The 17,270-nt window shown below is 40.4% G+C and overlaps 1 protein-coding gene across 1 annotated transcript in view; it reads right to left on the bottom strand.

Annotated features, from left to right (window-relative positions):
* The window catches only part of LOC118414987 (slit homolog 2 protein-like), a gene marked incomplete in the record, with an annotated part of 76,847 nt that overhangs the window by 11,310 nt on the left and 48,267 nt on the right, over window positions 1–17,270 (bottom strand). The window contains 10 exon segments of the mRNA XM_035819353.1: window positions 671–736; window positions 1,104–1,236; window positions 1,399–1,562; window positions 1,745–1,816; window positions 3,084–3,155; window positions 4,918–4,989; window positions 6,044–6,115; window positions 6,320–6,394; window positions 6,739–6,892; window positions 7,677–7,849. Of these exon segments, the coding sequence (XP_035675246.1) occupies window positions 671–736; window positions 1,104–1,236; window positions 1,399–1,562; window positions 1,745–1,816; window positions 3,084–3,155; window positions 4,918–4,989; window positions 6,044–6,115; window positions 6,320–6,394; window positions 6,739–6,892; window positions 7,677–7,849 (1,053 nt within the window).

The raw sequence follows: 17,270 nt of genomic DNA on the forward strand, positions 1-17,270 counted from the left end.
GGTGCTGTGATTTTGGAAAATACGAACATCAAATACAAAAGAACATGAAACTCGTAGAACTTTGTATTCTTTTTCAAACTTTTAGTGTCTTCAATTGCCAACTTTGTTTGACAGTTCCCAACATTTCTGAAGTTCAATCTGGTGCCACATAAACCAAGGAACAAAATGTAAAAAAAAACACTCCATGTTAAGTCTCATCACCAGCATCCCACCATGCATTGCCACCCTCCCTGCCCTGAATTAGCCTCACAGCTGCAGGAAGAGCAAGGCTGCAGGTTTACATGTTTGCAGTTCACTACATGTCACTCATTTCTGTCAGCAGTTCCCTACATGTCAGCAGTGTGCTATAAGGAAACTGGGATAGAGTCTCTGTTGCAGACAGTTTGGGTCTTACTTATTTGGGGAACAGGATTTGTTAAACTTTTATATCTTATTCATTTTGGGTGTACCAGATACCAACAGACTATGGTATACTCTAGATCACTTGGCATAATCAGCTATTGTCTTTTTAAAAAATCAATACAACACTTAACTCTTTATATAATATAGTATAAGCTGTGAAAGAAGTTACAAGTGAACAAGGTCAAACAGTTGTGATCATCTGAGTTACATTCTGTATTACTGTGCTATGTATAAAACCATTATACAGTAAGACTATACATGTACTCACAGCCTGGTCAGGTGCTTCAGGTGCGACAGGTTGGGGATGATGTTGATCTGGTTCATGTCCAGGTACCTGCAGGGAACAGGCGTGGTCTCAGCAACTTGTACAACATTCATTTTATACATAGTACATAAAATCTACATTCATGAGACATGTAATATACAGACATATAAGGTAGCAGAACGCAGTATTTTTCTGTGACACCCATGGTCCATGATGAGGATGCATAAAGTAGTGCGACCAAAATTCTTGAAGGCTGGGTGAGAGGCATCTAAGGTTGAACAAAATATATATGCAAACTGCACGAGACAGGTCTTGACATACATGACCAGACATGCAAGGTGCAGACTGTTACTACTGTTCTAACACTGAAAACTTCCTCTCTCTTCATTCCCTGAGATGAAGTCCCTGTGAAAATTAATGAATGTGCAGTACTCACAGCTCGGTGACGGCACGGGGGATGTCTTTGGGGAACTGGGTGAGGTTCTGGCGGCTGCAGCGCACCACGGTCCCCGTGCACGTGCACATCTCCGGGCAATGGCTGATGGGAACACAGCTGTTTTCATCATCCACTGAGAAACATGGGAGAAGGAACTCAGTTTTGATGTTGTCAAAGAGGACAGTTTGATGCTCACAAACTTAGCCCTACATGTATTAGGTACAGATTTGCATCTGTATTGGTTGCCAGATTAGTAGCATACATATACATGAAAACTTCTTTTTGAGACACTTACTGTCACACTTGAAGTCCTGGACAGCGATGTCCTGGATGGGGATTTCCCGTAGATAGGACGGCTTGTAGCAGCGGGGGTTGCCTGTCACCACCCGCTTGGTCCGCAGCCACTCGGACAGCCAGGCAAGATGGCAGTTACAGTTGAATGGGTTGGACAGAAGGTTCCTGTGGTTTAAAGCAAAGGATGATGATGATATGATGCTCTTTCTATTTAATTGTTGTCTTTTTCAGTGGCACAGTACATAGTATCTCAGACTGTGACACTGTAGTTCAGGTTCAGGTACAGTACATGTACATGTACAAACAGCATTCCAGACTGTAATACTGTCTGTAGTTCAGGTACTTACAGCGTGGCCAGACTTCTCAGGGAGTCGAAGGCACCGGGCTGGACTGTAGAAATGCGGTTGTCATACAGGGAGCTGTGGCAAGGAAATACATGTCAGTTATTATTGGGTTGCAACCATCTATTGCCATAATAAAACACAATGGTGTTATCATAGAATCTGTACAAGTCATTAGATTTTCCCTCCTCAAACTTTTGCCACTTTGGGGACTTATTTCCTGAAACCTTTTAAAATGACTGACTCAAAGATGAAAGGGCTCTCCTGATTGGATAACATTGGCCTCATTTGCACTAAAAGGCTGGGTAATCAGCAGAGGTGATGAGGGCCACAGAGTACAAAGAGCTTGGGAAGGACTTAAGCTGGATTTATGATCTCTGGGTCATCAGGGTTAATTGGAGGCATCCTGTGATGTTCTAAGCAGTTGGTGAGGTGAATTTGTTGGAAATATCACGTTGGGAGGTTGGTAATTGGCTCTAATGTGCTTGCTGTGACTTGTGACCTTTTCTCTCCAAAGTACCATCTCTCAAGGTTCATTACCAACTGAAAAGGATATTTGTGATTTTATGATTCAAAATGGGATGAAACTTCTGGTGCACGTTTATTTCTCTGGCAACATTAGGGTCACTAAGTGTTTTTTTTTTCATATCAACTTTATATCTTACCCATAAATCTTGAATGGAACTTGAAAATGTATTAAATCAACAAATGTAGATGCAATAGCACAACTAGTTAAAGAAGTTTGCACCAAATGGATAACATGTTTATGATAAGGGCAGTCAGTCTGTCTAACCTTTCTATCAGGGTGCTAACTGGTAATCTTACAGCAAGGCTGAGTTAATTAGCTTCATTTTCTCTCGGGACTCTTCTTGACCCTGGCTTTGAACATGCAGATTAACACTGTACCACCAACAGACATGACATTTTCTCAGCTGATGAAGAACTTTCACAAGCTCCTTACATCCTCAGGGAGTTACTATGGTGAGCATAGAGGACAAAATGGGACATGAGAAAACTCCTGCTATAGGTGGAAAGTTTCAGATAGGTGTGTAGGCTGGTACTGAACAGTCCTTCCTTTCTAATTTCACAAGAACAGATGCTGGTCAGTAGCTAGTGCTTCATGTGTAGGAGTGTTACATTTAACATTTAAGTCAATAAGAACTAAGTCAAGTAGTACATGTACATCAACAAAAGTTGTTGAACACGTGTGGGAGGAAAAATAGGATCTTGGCAGTAAAAGCAATACATGACTTACTTTGTCTGACATAGATGTCAGTCTTGTTATTTGTACAAACACCAACAAATATCACAAACAATATACAGTGTGAATGAGAATGAAACCTACAGTAGTCTGACTGAGGCCAGGCCAGCAAAGGTCTTGTTGTTCACACAGCTGATTTGGTTACTCCGCAGCATCCTGGGAACAAGAACAGATAAAAAATGAGCCAATCTCACAGTGCCCTGGTCCAGAGGTACACATCTAAACTGCTGTGGGAGACCACAACTTAATAAAAGTCCTTTGCATATGTTTGTAGACGATGTTGATGTTGACTGTTTTGGGGTGATGATTATGCACTTCTAAGCTAAAACAAATATTGATATGTTAGTGAGACATGGGGTGAGAAGTCTCATCCTACAATATCTGGGGAAAAAGCTACAAAATAAGTTGATTCCCTACAGGTGACAGTAAGAATTGTTATACACAACAAAACTGGGATTAGTAAAACTATAGGGTCAAAGATTTAGAACACATTAAAGTTACAGATGCCTATCTGTCATGTAACCATCTAATACAGAATATGAAAGACTCCTAGAGCTGTAAGATAGGTTACATGCAGATGTAGAAGGATTGGACAAAGCTCCTACATGTCAAGAAATCATCCTTTAAAGTTTTAGCTCTCCCATTGAACCACAAAAGCTCGATGAAAGAGCTCAAACTTGTCAAGATGAGACAGGAAGAGAAATCCAAGATCTGAAGGACAAACTTGTTCTAACCTGACTACCACTGGAGCAGTAGTTGTGCTATTCAAAAATCAGCAATACTGGGCATGTTTTTGACAGTGCACAACTACTGCTCTAGCAATAATCAGGTACATGTATGATGTAAGCACGGGTGACAAACAAAGGGAAACATGGCTGTTAAAGCATAAAGTACCAACAAACAGTGTCTTTAACAATCAAGTGACCAAATTGAATTTTTTTTCAGCACAGCCACAACAGTAGTGATGGAATCTTTTCATATATTTTTGTGACTTTGAGTGCATGTAACGTATGTTGGTCACTTCAAAGTTAAGGGCATGTTTATTGGTACATCATGACAAGGAGGAAGTCTGGCTGTTGAAAGGACTGAGACCGGTGGAATGGTTAGAAACATACTGAGTAATACATTTGACAGTTACACATTCAATGTAAGTTGTAATCAACTGTGACTAAGAAAAGGTAGCTCTTCACATTGTGAGACAGACATCACAACTTCAACCAGTGGAGAAGATGTGGTGCCTGTCTTAAGACATGGATAGGGCCAGCCAACAGGATGCTGGGCTTACATGTATGGTGTGGAAGGGAGATTAGATGTACTACCTACATGTAGGACTAGGAATGTGGCAGTAACAGTGAGGAGCAGAAAAGCTTAACAGCAAAGATGTGAAACTGCAAAAGAGGATGAACGTGAAGAATATGAAAAAGTGGTACAATTTTAAAGACCATTAGATGGTTTAGAATGACAAAATGATGTGATTTAACATGCAAGCAATTGTCATTATTGGACAAGTGGTAGTAAAGCAAACTCATGTGGTGGTTTTTGTTGGCAATTCAGCAAAACAAAATAAAGTGAAGTGCTTTCTTTTTTTTAACTTGGTGCATTAAAATTGGCTTTATGTTCATGCATTTGAAGGTGCTGAGACATATTGGTGAGAGTCCTTAAGATTCATTGTGTAGGAAACAATGCAAATTTGTTACTGTACAGTATACTTAAAGTGTCAATAGCACTGATCATTAAAATCTTTTTGGTGTTTCACAAAGCAAGGCATTAAAAGGGATAGTTCCACTTAGTTCAGTATAGAGAGTGCAGCAAGACAAACCAATGTTGTAACAACAAACATTAAGATAAATCAAAAATAGGAAAAAATTTACGGAAAAAAACTAAAACTAGGAAAAGTGCGAGCACAGTGCAGGCTTACAGTGATTTCAAGCCAGTCAGTCCATTAAACATGGACCCATTCACCGCGGCCAGCTTGTTATCTGTCAGCAGCCTTGGAACAATAAAACAGAGGGCACGAATGAGATGAGGCTGAGAAAACAGGTACCCAAACATTTCCTGTTAATTCTGATTGAAGCGTTTTGTCAGATTTCTCCTTCTTTTGCCACTGTGACTTCAAATCCTGCAGTAAGATGTTTCGATCGTCCATTTTGAGGATTCTTTTTACAAAACAAACTTCTCCATCGCAAAAACAGTCCCAAACTTTAAAAACCTATTAAAAGCCGTAGTATACATCAATCCCTTCTCATGTTTTTTCTTCTATTCATACAAAATGTAGTTTTAAGCTTTATATTGAGACAGTGGCAAAAGAACTGTAGGATAAACTGACTGTGAGGAAGTCATGATCCAGTGCACGCCTTACATTTGGATGAGTTTGGCAAACATTAGCACAAACATTAAGGCTTATATTTGGTAGCACAAAACACAAGCTCAGAAGCTTTGGTGAGCTGTTTTAAGGTCAAAATCATCCTAATGTGTCATAAGCCAGTGTCATAAGATGAGTTACAAATCATCGAAAAGTTGTACGTTCTTTCATTTTCTACTTGTCTGCTCAGCCTCGTAACTTTCAGTGATCACAAAGAGATGCTTACATGATAACTCCAGGAGAGAAAACCTTGTCAATACAGTCAATTTTCAAAACCCTTTTTTCTGACAATAAGCAATAGAAACATGTTACTGAGAGCTAAGTCATATCTCACAAGCTATAGGAACAGTACAAATGTAAACATTATAATGGATGTCTTGACTATTCAGAACATTGTTATACATGAATGCTTTTGATACACAGGATATGTATGACTATACATGTTACATACTGTAGTTAAATGAAGTGCTCCCAGCAATCTTTACAATTAAACATTTACCCACACATAACAGATTAAAACCAATCATGCACTGGAGTAGGAATTATTTTAAGAAAAATATTCACACACAATCACAGTGCATCTTTATACTAGTACTTTGCAGATGATACCTTAAGTTAATCTTATTGCAGGGAAGCCTGCTGCACAAATTGAAGAGTTAGTCATTACTAAGTGACAACTCACAGTTCAGTAACACCATCAGCACCAATAAAAGCATCATCCTCAATCTCCACAATCTTGTTGTTTCGAAGATCTCTGAAAGAACAAATTATACAAAAGTCAGGAAAATCATGTATTGTTAAGTTGCATCATCTTGAATGAGCAGTTAATTTCATAGACAATAGCAGCCCAAAATATAGGTGAAAATGCATTCTTGACATATATATACTGGATACATGCACGTTGTTGCAATATCTGTTCTAAATCTGACTTGACATGTGTAAGACTGCCATTACTTACATCTTCCTTAGGTTGGGAAGTTTCTTGAAGATGCCAGAAGCATGCACCTTCACTATCTCATTCTCTCCCAGCAGCCTGTGAGGAAAGATGGGTGGGCAGTGTTTATAGGAGATATAGAATTGGGATGAAGAGTTGTGTTAGAATCATATTTTATTGGTAACAGAAACATTGTGACTTAACACAGAATACAAGTGCAGTAACTTGCATGTAGCTTACATGAATTCTTTGTGAAGATTACAATTTACCAGGTTTAACTTGGAAACTGCAGTAATAGCCCAAAATAGCCCCAATGAGTAAAATACTTGTACTGTTTGCAACTTAATTTGTCACTATAAAAATGGATAAAGCGACCATCTACTGTCTGTAGATTTCCATCAGCAAACAGTCTCATGGAAACTAAACTGTACGGAAAGACTCACAGTTCAGTGGCGTATGAAGGTATGACATCTGGCACGCTGTCCAGCTTGCGGTTGGTGCAGTCCACCACTGTTCCCTCGCAGATGCAGCGGTCAGGACAGTCATCGTCCACCTTACACTGCCCTGACCCTTTCCTCACACCAACGTTCTCTCTGGCTGTGGGATCAATGAGACCTATGATTGGTCCAAGTTGGAGACATTGGGTGAAAACTGTAGTTATCATTGGGCCATATCCTGTCCTGATATCCCCATCAAACAGAAGTTATCAAAAACAAATAAAAGAAAATACAGGTGTAACAACTTTCTGGAGAATAAGCTTTGCGTGTTGCCACTCGTAAGGAGGAAGACCGATGATGATGATAAGGAAATGGTTCAAACAATCTGAAATACTAGATCCCATGTAACTAATCACAACTCTGATATCTTTACAAGAAATTAATGTACACAACAAGACATTGAAGGTTGTACTCTTGCCAATGCTTTATAATCTCCTAACTTGTCTTTTCTTACTTTAAAGTATCCAATGCATTTAGCTATCCATGGGTACCTGTCAGGCATTAACCAGTTACTTCACACACACACACCTCCAATCCCTCCCTGTGCATGACTCATCATGTGATCCTCTAATCTGACTTCATACACCAGGTATGTAAAGTAGAGTGAGTGTAAGAGGAGGAGCCCATCAGTAGCTGATAGCATGGCTTGTGTCTAACCACAATCATTACTCGTTTACGTCACCTGCTGTAATGTCTGCTGTGTACTTATGGTTCTATCACCCCAGGGTAATGTAGGGGATTACGTCTTGTTCCAGAAGTGTCCGTGACAGGCCCTGGGATTCAAACCTGTGACCTCTGCGTTCCCTAGGATGTGCGCAGAAAATGGGATGACATTTCCTAACTTCTAACAACTATTTCTCAGTGAAAAAAAGACCACGACTCACCCTCTCGCATGCTGCAGCGGAACTTGTGCACCTTGATCTGGCTGATGCGTTTGCGTGAGAGTCGGCGCGGCATGACACAGCGCGCGCCGCTGGTCTCGATGGGGTTGTCCTGCAGGTACTGGGCCAGCCAGCGCAGGTTACAGTCACACATGAAGGGGTTCTGGGCAAGATGGCTGCAGAAACACAACAACATGATTTAGACTCAGTTCTTCATATCATTTAATATGTTTACAAGTATGATTTCAATCCCATTGAAAACCAGGATCTTGATCACTGAAAACTTAGGATCAAGATACCATAAAAAGTAGCACATACCACACAAACACCAATAAAAATCAATCTCAAATGCCAGCTATGGAGGCATGTATTACTGTTTTATGTTTATTGTTTTATGTATTGCACATGTCAGCAGGTTAGGATATGATCCTAAGGACCTATACCTAACAGTTCCTTCAGAGGGGCAAGGTTATACAACCTCAGTATCAATGCACACATGCGGACAAATATACTCTTGACCCTTGCTTGTAACCCAACAATGTTTGATTATGGCATGTGTTAAGCATCTGATTATTTATACGTTAAGTTCAAATTCAGTTTTCATGTATCCTGTCATTCATATGTTCACTTTTGAATATTTGCAGCCTTTCAGTTCAAGTGAATCAGTTTTACCAAAAGTACTTTGAAAACCCCAGCCTCTTCCCCCACTTATCTTTCCTCACGCCCAGGGTCTACTACTCCTCAGTACCATAACAAACAGTTTGATGGAAGAAGCAGGATTACAAGCGTCCACAGATGACAGCTGACATTGCCACAAATATTTATTTTTGTTGGGGATGACTCCTTCATCCCCCCAGCCCCCCTGTAATCCTTACATCTCCACACTCCACTTTTACAGCCATGTAATGAGCCTCTGCTGACAGACAGGGTGGGTAAGAGTAGGCCCGTGGGGCATGGTGCTCCTGTAGTCACTACAGGGTAACATTTCAGTCACTTGTCTGGGAAGAACACCAGAACTACAGCAACATGACTCCTGTTGATGTAAGAGCTGTTTCAGAAGGGATCAAATGGTTTCGTACCTAACCTCTCATATATACAAGTCAGTTTGAACTGTGCTTGCCTTTGAATATTCAAACAGAAATTTATAGGAAAAAAAAACAGAATGTTACAGAAAAGAACTTTGATAGGGCTACATAACCATGATGGCTGTAGAATCATTGAGTGTAGTGTCATATTTGTATTTCTGATTGAAATAGAGCTTTTCAAAGTCAGTCTTCAAAATCATCACCTCACATTTTTGACAAATTTCTATGACATTTATATCAGATATAAAATGGATTATCACTACCATTTGATATGAAATGCTAAGTTTATATATAATAGAACAAAGAGATACTAGAGGGCTAGGTTGTGTGAAACTGCTTTCCTGGTGGGAAGCTCTACAGTTGATGTGTCTCCCCAGATAGACCTGCTGTCCTCTGTCAATGCCCCAGTCCTGTATGTTTAGTCACAGGAGCCTCAGCTGATACAACCTCCCAGGACCCCACCTTCCCCTCAGGTTAACTAGACTAGGCTACAATAACAAGCTCTGCAAGGCAGGGGATAGAGGGACTTTGTGTGACTGCCAAGGGGGGATTTCTCCAGCTTGTGGCATTTACAGACAAGACTTGTTTCCCCATTCACACATCCATCATCCACCCCACACAAAGCCCACCTACCAGGACAATGGGCATACTAACCTGACTTGTTACATGTGAAATGAAAATCACTTGAACCTTTTAGGGAATGTCTAGATAAGACCTAGTCCTTATAAGACACATAAACACAGACAGACTCTGTGACAGAGAAACAGAGGAAGAATCTAAGTACCAAGATACTCTAATCCCTTTAGCTATAAACAGTCTTGCAGAGTGCCAAGGTTGTGCCAACTGTTAGTGCCCTGTAATGCCCAGGATGTGAAACCCCTGACAAGAGTCTTCTCCTGTATTGTGCCAGCAGATTTCAGGGCCTGTTGAGCACCAATAGCCTCATTATCACCTCCTCAGTGTTTGTTTGTAAGTCCAGCGGGGCGTGTAATCACCCCAGCAGGAAAAAACAAACACAGGAAATGGCCACACACTTCTGAGGGCTGTTAATTTCTTCCCTGTTTGCTGTTAATTAAATGACAAAGGGATGAGACAATGGGCAGCCTGGCTGTAGTACCAAATGTGATGGGTCCTTTCTTCTGGTGTTAAATCAATTGCAGAAATGGGAGAATGATGTTATTGATTTATATGGTTTACTTTTTCCAGGCCTGACATTTCTGAATTTGGCATGTGTTAAACATTACTCTATCTGAAAACAAGACTAAATGTCTGTTCAAACCCTGTACCCCATATACAACAGATGACTTCCTTCAATAGGATGTCTCCATAATAAAATCTAAGCATTACACCAGATGAGTTAACAGCACTGAGAGGAATACTGCAGAATAATTAGTAATGACTAACAACTAAAAAACACTTACAGGTCAAGATCAAATATCTTGATTACTGTCAAATATGGTAACAATAACAAGCTCCTGCTATACACATTCTGTCATTGGCACTCCAGACTTGACACCAGTTTGCACATTTCTGTTTAACGCTTGTGTGCTGCAAGCATGCAAATTCAAAAGTAAAGGAGAGTAAAGTGTCTGGAAGGCAGAGCAAATAGCTGTCCATGATTCAAATATACCTTATTTTCATATGATTATATGATTGAATCTTTCATCTCTTACTGCAGTACTGTGTGTAAATGACAGGTGGCCCTTCCATGTCATGCTTGCCTTTCTAACAGCATAAAGTTGAACCAAAAATCTTGTTGATCTCATCTATATTGATAAACATTTCATAGCATACATGATAACAATATGGACTTTTGACTTGCTACAAATGCTATCATTTCTAAATGATATTCTAACTTCAGATTTTGGGAAATTTTGAATTTACCACTGATGTGATATTTTTCAAATATTTCAAAACTTAAAATAGAAACAACTTTCGACAGCAAGAAAGAGCAGCACGTGTGAATTCTCCATCAGGTTCACTGAAAATTATACAAAACAGATGCAAGTGACAAACGAGACATGTAGAGAAGGGGGAGGACTTGGGGATCCCGGGAGGTCTGGCTTCCTCTGTGGTGATGAGTTTAAGCTATAACGGAAAATGACAAGATGGCAAGCCAAACAAGAGGGGTGAACCCACAGACAGAAGAGTGTGCTGGATTTACAGCTGGCACGTACTTTGTCATTTCTACACCAACTTAAGTCTGGGGAACACATGCGAAAGGGGAAGTGGCTGTCATCTCTGTTATGATATTTCCCAGCCAAACTTTTACACTGTTTCAGTGCTACCTGTGCTGATGTTAAACCTGCATATTTGATTACTGTGCAGACATGTACATGTATGTACCAATGTCAGGCAGGGCACAAAGTAAGATGAGACCATGGCTGAAAGTCAAAGTAAATTGTCCAGTTCCAGTTCTTAAATCATCTGCTTCTGTTCTCATAATGAGATTTTGTATCTGTATCTAGGATGAGAAACCTAACTCCTTTGATAGCCACAAATATGATGGCACATGTGTGTATGTCAAAGTAAGTTAGTCAGTCAATGATCTGACTACCATGATCAATGAAAGGTGCTTTCTGCAGAACAGGTTCAAGATGTCTCTACCTCTGACACTTCCATACATCTTGTCTTAACAGATGGATCTTGGCAGTTCACCTTACCAATGCCCTTGACCACTGAACTCAGATGTCTTTCCTCTGTAAAAGCTCCTTATTGACTTATGGGGGGCCATCAGGAGTAATCAAAGACACACTTGCCACCAGCACCTCTCCACTTGTGACTGACAGGGGGGTGAAACTTTGACACCAAAGGTTTCTACATTTAGCATTAGTGTCTTCCAGATACAGACGACGAATCACCTGTTTTTGTCGTGCACATTGCTTTGATCCTGAATGTTCATCTAAATTGAAGGGGAGAAAATACTACAATAAAACATAAACTCTCATAATTGTGCTAGGTGCCAATATCAATAAACTTCTATTATAAAAAATGTTGTTATAGAGGCCTTCTCCAGATTGTCTTGGACACCTAAATATCTAGTATCTATACCTCAGGATTATTGATGCTGCATTGCATATTGTTACATCTCTTAAAATCACTTTACATTCATCTATTTTTTCTCATTTGACAGTACTATGGCATCCAAAATCCAGTGGAATTATGAGAGTTGATGTTACCGGTATGTCCATTTATTGTTGTTTCCGGTGTTACAGATTCTTCTTGCCATCCACATTTACACTGGCAGGTCTAAGGAATTTTCCCCTTTCCCATCCACATCTGCACTGGTTAAGGTGTAGCTCATGTCCCATCACCAGGCAACCCCAGTCTGCAGGCTTTTATCACCTTGTTCCCCTGGAGGGAAGCCAGACCTGCCCCCACAGTTGTTTCTCCTTGCTTGAGACTTGGTCATCTGTATCAAAGTTTCCTCACCCAGTCACCTTCCCCACACTCTTGCATCTTGTGAAAATATTTTACTTCCTGTTAGGAGAAGGTTGTTAATCTCCCAGGTATGCCTCCAGTGTGAGGATTGTCTACCTTTCTATGGTTCCAATTATGGTCCCAAACCACCAGGGATGGGGAAAGAATAGAAAGCAGCGCACAAAACAAGTGCCATGACTCTCATGTCTTTTCCCAGGTCTGCTTTCTGACTAGCAGGCATTCAATTATTTTACACAAAGTGTACATTTTTCTCACATACACTTCAGTTACACGGTTATGTTTTCCATAATTTCATCTTATGAACTCATGGTTTTCAGTTAGGACTTAGGACAGCCTATATCTGTATTGTATTTTGCTTCAAGTAATTTCTCGTGAGTATAGTCTCATTTACATCACTTATTACACTTTTTCCAAAGCACTAGGAGAAAACAACTGTTTGAATGACAGCTTTTGTGGCTATATGTAAGGGATTACTTTTGATATGGCATAGTATGTAATATTAGTAAAGTTGCATACTATTAGGTGTGTGACCTCAAAATGTTACAGTAGCACCAAGATGCAGTTGTTCATACATCTGGAGAAAACAAGAGTAGGTCCTCCTCCTCTCCTGACAAGCATGTAGGCACCATAAAGCGGACGGCGGTTCTGTCCAGGCCTTTGAAGTGGTGAGAGATGAAAGCTGGGTCCAGAGTAAACATGGTGTGAACTGTGGTGTGTTGACTGTGGGGGACCTGCAAACACTTGTACGGCCTCTGTCACAAGCTGAGGTCGTCAAATAACTGAAGACTGCAAGCCGAGGGGGGGGGGGTGATGTTGGCAGTCATGTGGTGTCATTATAAAGATGTAAAGGTTATGGGGAGAGGAGCAGATTATCTTTCATGGCCTCCCACTGATTGTAAAAGTACAACACTCTGCAGACTAAACCTCTTACATTTACTGCAGTTCAAACAAATATGCTTACAAACGTGGATCATCCTCTCACAAATTAACCTGAGCAATCACCAGGAAGGCATAACGAGCCGGTCAATCAAGCCATCATTAAGGGTAGTCCTAGTGAGAAGGGTCAGGATGCTGTCTTGTTTATCAAGCCCTCCAACCTCTAATTTTAAAGGCTACCTGAAGCTGTCCGGGATCCAGAAGTGCTCTGAAGATCCATGAGTAAACATCCTCTGTAAATGACTGTCCACTGCACACCTGGCTACTGTAAACCACTACATCATTAGCAAATTACATGACTATGGTACACTAGAAAACTTGTTGCTGTCTAAGAAAATAAAAATTTCAAACCTTCAGAATGACTTTTCTGTACCGGGTATTTGATTCTGTACATTGATTAGAAAATCTTGGAACAGTGTATCAAATTTCTTTGGACTTTTTCACTATCATTACAGCTTATCCAGTAGCTTTATCATAGATGTGTTCAAGTTCTGTTTCAGTAATTTACTCTTCAAGTTAAGATTATTCGGCATGCACAAATGCATATACAGTATTATGTTACTTTGTAATCTCAGTCAACCATAAGTATTGCAGTGATGCTTTAGGGTTATAATGCTATAAAACTGTTACAAGAGCTTTGTAATGGTAATAATTTAGTTAATTGTTTCTACACAAGTGTTTGTACAGCCTGGAAGCTGGTACATCACCCCTCTATTTTTGTACTCTCTCTCAGTCAACTCTACTTGTAACTCTAAGCCCGCATGGCTCCATCAGTTTCCCATTACTGCTCTAGATTTCAGCTCCTCTTGTTATCACAACAAAGTATCTCATCATTCATGTTTCATAACAACTCTGAAACGCACACCTATCATAAGCCTTCTAGGGAATCAGTCTCTAATTATCAAAGCTTAACCCACAAATCCATCAAACCATCTTTCTTACATTACCTCTCAGTGGGTGCAGTGACGTCATTGTGTCTCGGTGCTTCTTGTATCATTTGCAAGGTTTCAAGCAAACTTTGGTCACGACATATCAGATTGTGATGTAGAATTGCTAGTGGACACAAGGTGTAGAGTCTTCCTGGTAGCACATTCTGTTCTTTCTTCACTCCATCAATGTGTTAAACCTTACTTTGGTTGGTGTAAGGAGAGGGATGGGCTCTTCCATCCACTGATAACATGCCCTAGACATCATTAACAGCAACCGAACTCAACAAGGCTCTAGGATTATCTACCTCTACCTACCTTTGGAGACATTGGAACCAATGTTTTGGGTTTAGATCAGGGCTTAGATCAGTCAAAATCCACCTGATACAGATACATGAACACCTGGTTGAGCCTTGAATCTATCTCACTAAGCTTAAGGGATTAATAAGGGTTTAAGGGGATTAACTCATTTAATCTATCTGTAATGGAGGTTACACTATAGTCTATTTTGGTACACTATTCTATAGTAGTGGATTTCTAATTAAATCTTTAAGACAATGTATAATTTTGGCCCCACATAGGCCATACAAGCTTAATTTGTTGGTTCCTTGATTTTAAGGAAAAGCACTGGATGATCAAAAAGGAAACAGAGTTTGTTGTGGCATTACGCCTGTTGTTTGGTCAACACATTGTTACATTGTTTATGCCTGTTGTAATGTTCTAGGTTGTATTAAGAAGTCCAATTTGACTTGTTAAGACTGCAGCTGCCCTGCCCGGCTGTAGCAAGTATGTTATAGCTCAGCCAACCTGACCACACTATCAGCAGACTGACAGGAAATACTAACGTGACTAAACATGACTTTCAAAGGTCTTAGTATTTCATGGAAAATAAACAAAGTATTGGCAACATCCATAAAACACAAGGAAAGAAAAGCAACTCAAACAACTCAGCCATTGTTATATTGTTATGATGGGGGAATGTAGTTAACCAAGCTGTTGCTCTTCAGCTTACTTTAAATGACTGTTGCAGTCACTACAACAGATGGTGTTCTGTTATGTCAACACAGGCTCTAACAAAGGATAGGTAACTTTGGATTTTATGATCGAGAAAAAGACTATCATTAAGTTTTAGACACTAAAAACATTGTGTCGACTTGAAGATGACTCTGCTCTACTCCACAAGGAGGATCCAAATGTATCTTCCAGTGGATCACATCCCTTGACCTGTCAAGGCCAACAGGTCCCTTTCATTTGCTGTGACATTTTCCACAGCAATCTGTTTCATCCTCAGATGATACGTCCAGGCAAAATTATGTCGACCTCTGACATGAAAACCTGTTCCAATCAGTTTGGGATGTGGTAAATGATATTTCACACAAATAAGAAGTAACACAATCAAGCAATAGATTGCGAATACCTTGACCTTTTATCATTTCAAAGTCAGGCAGGAATTGATTTGTCCCGATTAGAAGCTCACCAGTGTCTCATCCTCCACTGTATAATCGGTAAACATTTCCACCAATGGCACATCAAGGCATGCCGGCAGAACCTGTCAGTCTGGTGGCATCTCATGTGCACACCAGCTCAAACTCCATCTATATCAAGCCTTGTGCTTTATAATGTATGCCTGGTAACCACTTGTATAGTATATTGTTCAGTGACTAGGGCTAATCCTTTGTAATAGCCTTAGACTAGTACCCTGGAAACAAGACTTTTAGCCAGAGCCGGCAGAGAATTTGGCAGAGAATTTTATCGGCAGGCCAGCAAACTCAACCTGCATGACAAATCCCTGGTGTGCTTATGTAAGGTCCTTGGGAACAAATTCTCTGCCAGGTGTGGCTAAAAGTCTGGTTTCCAGGCTACTAGTCGGATGGCCATGGCTTTATGTACTCATCAAGGAAAAAAATGAATTAAATTTCACACTAGGCTGATGGGTATTTTCCTGTCTGTAGTGGTCTAGACTTCATATTTCATAAGAAGTCTTCTGGGAAGAAATCTCTGTGACCCTTGACATGACAAGGCTGGTGTGAGTCGCCCTGTCCATCCCTTACTTACTGTGGGATTATGCTTAATCTTGTCAAGGGGTCCCGATAATGAATGTGGCCGTGAAACACCTCTCCTGAGTTCTTTCAGCAACCTTGGACCAGAATTGAACAGGACAGCCAAGGGATGAGGAGAAAATAGAGGTCAGACAAAAGTCATGACCTTCAAATCTGTATTGATTTTGAATTGAGCTTCTCATCTAAGCCCAGGCATCCCTGTCTGTGGGGCGATCTTGGGGTTAGATGCACGTTTAACATTATCTTAGGTATAATGTAGACTTTCCATATTGTTTTCATTGTATGAAAAATCTGTCAGCCAAAAGGAAGTCATCTGTCATCACCATCAAAATGAAAAGACAACAGGGGTGACTTCATACTGTATTGTGCATAACTCCTTATCCTCAGTCTGGACAGCTGTAATGAGGATATGCTACCCACGGTGTCCCTCAGGCATGATTCAGTCCACATGGTACACTGCATAAAGGTGAGCTCCTACCAGTCATATGGAACTGATCTCAGCACACGTGCCTCACCGGGTCCCATGGGCTCATTATAGCCAAAATGGCCTGTAAACAACTAGGTTCTATTAAACCTCACCTGGGTGGAGTCAGTTCAGACAGGTAGAACACAAGAAACATTGAATGATTGTAATTTGGATTTGGTAATTATTCAGTGACTGTCCAGTGTGAAAGCTCCTCTAACGGATATCCTACAAAGGCGAGTCTGAAGACTTCAGAAGAGTCTGTCACTAACTAACTAACTAACTGTTCAGGTACATGATATACTCCTATGTGTTCACCTTAAGTAGTGAAGGCAGTCTGCACATACAGGTAATGCCACTGTACACAGGATGAAACAAAGTCTTTGCTGACTATTCTATTCAGAGTAATATCCACTGGCATTGCACAAAAGACAGGAGGTACATTTTTGAGGTACCTTTTTGATAGCCTGTTAACTTGACAGAAGCTGATGTTTCAGTGTGTGTGATGTTTCAGTTTGTATGTATATGCTGGTGTATGATCTACAGCTGTGAAAGTACAAAACTGGGTTTATCCAGACTTAGGCAGAAACTGCAGACTAAATAACCAAAATGTTAGCACAATTCCAGGACTTCGCCAATAGTACATGACCATTATTACAACAAACTCCATGTGCCACCAGTAGCTA

Source organism: Branchiostoma floridae, chromosome 4, assembly GCF_000003815.2.
Source record: "Branchiostoma floridae strain S238N-H82 chromosome 4, Bfl_VNyyK, whole genome shotgun sequence".
Lineage (NCBI taxonomy): Eukaryota > Metazoa > Chordata > Leptocardii > Amphioxiformes > Branchiostomatidae > Branchiostoma > Branchiostoma floridae.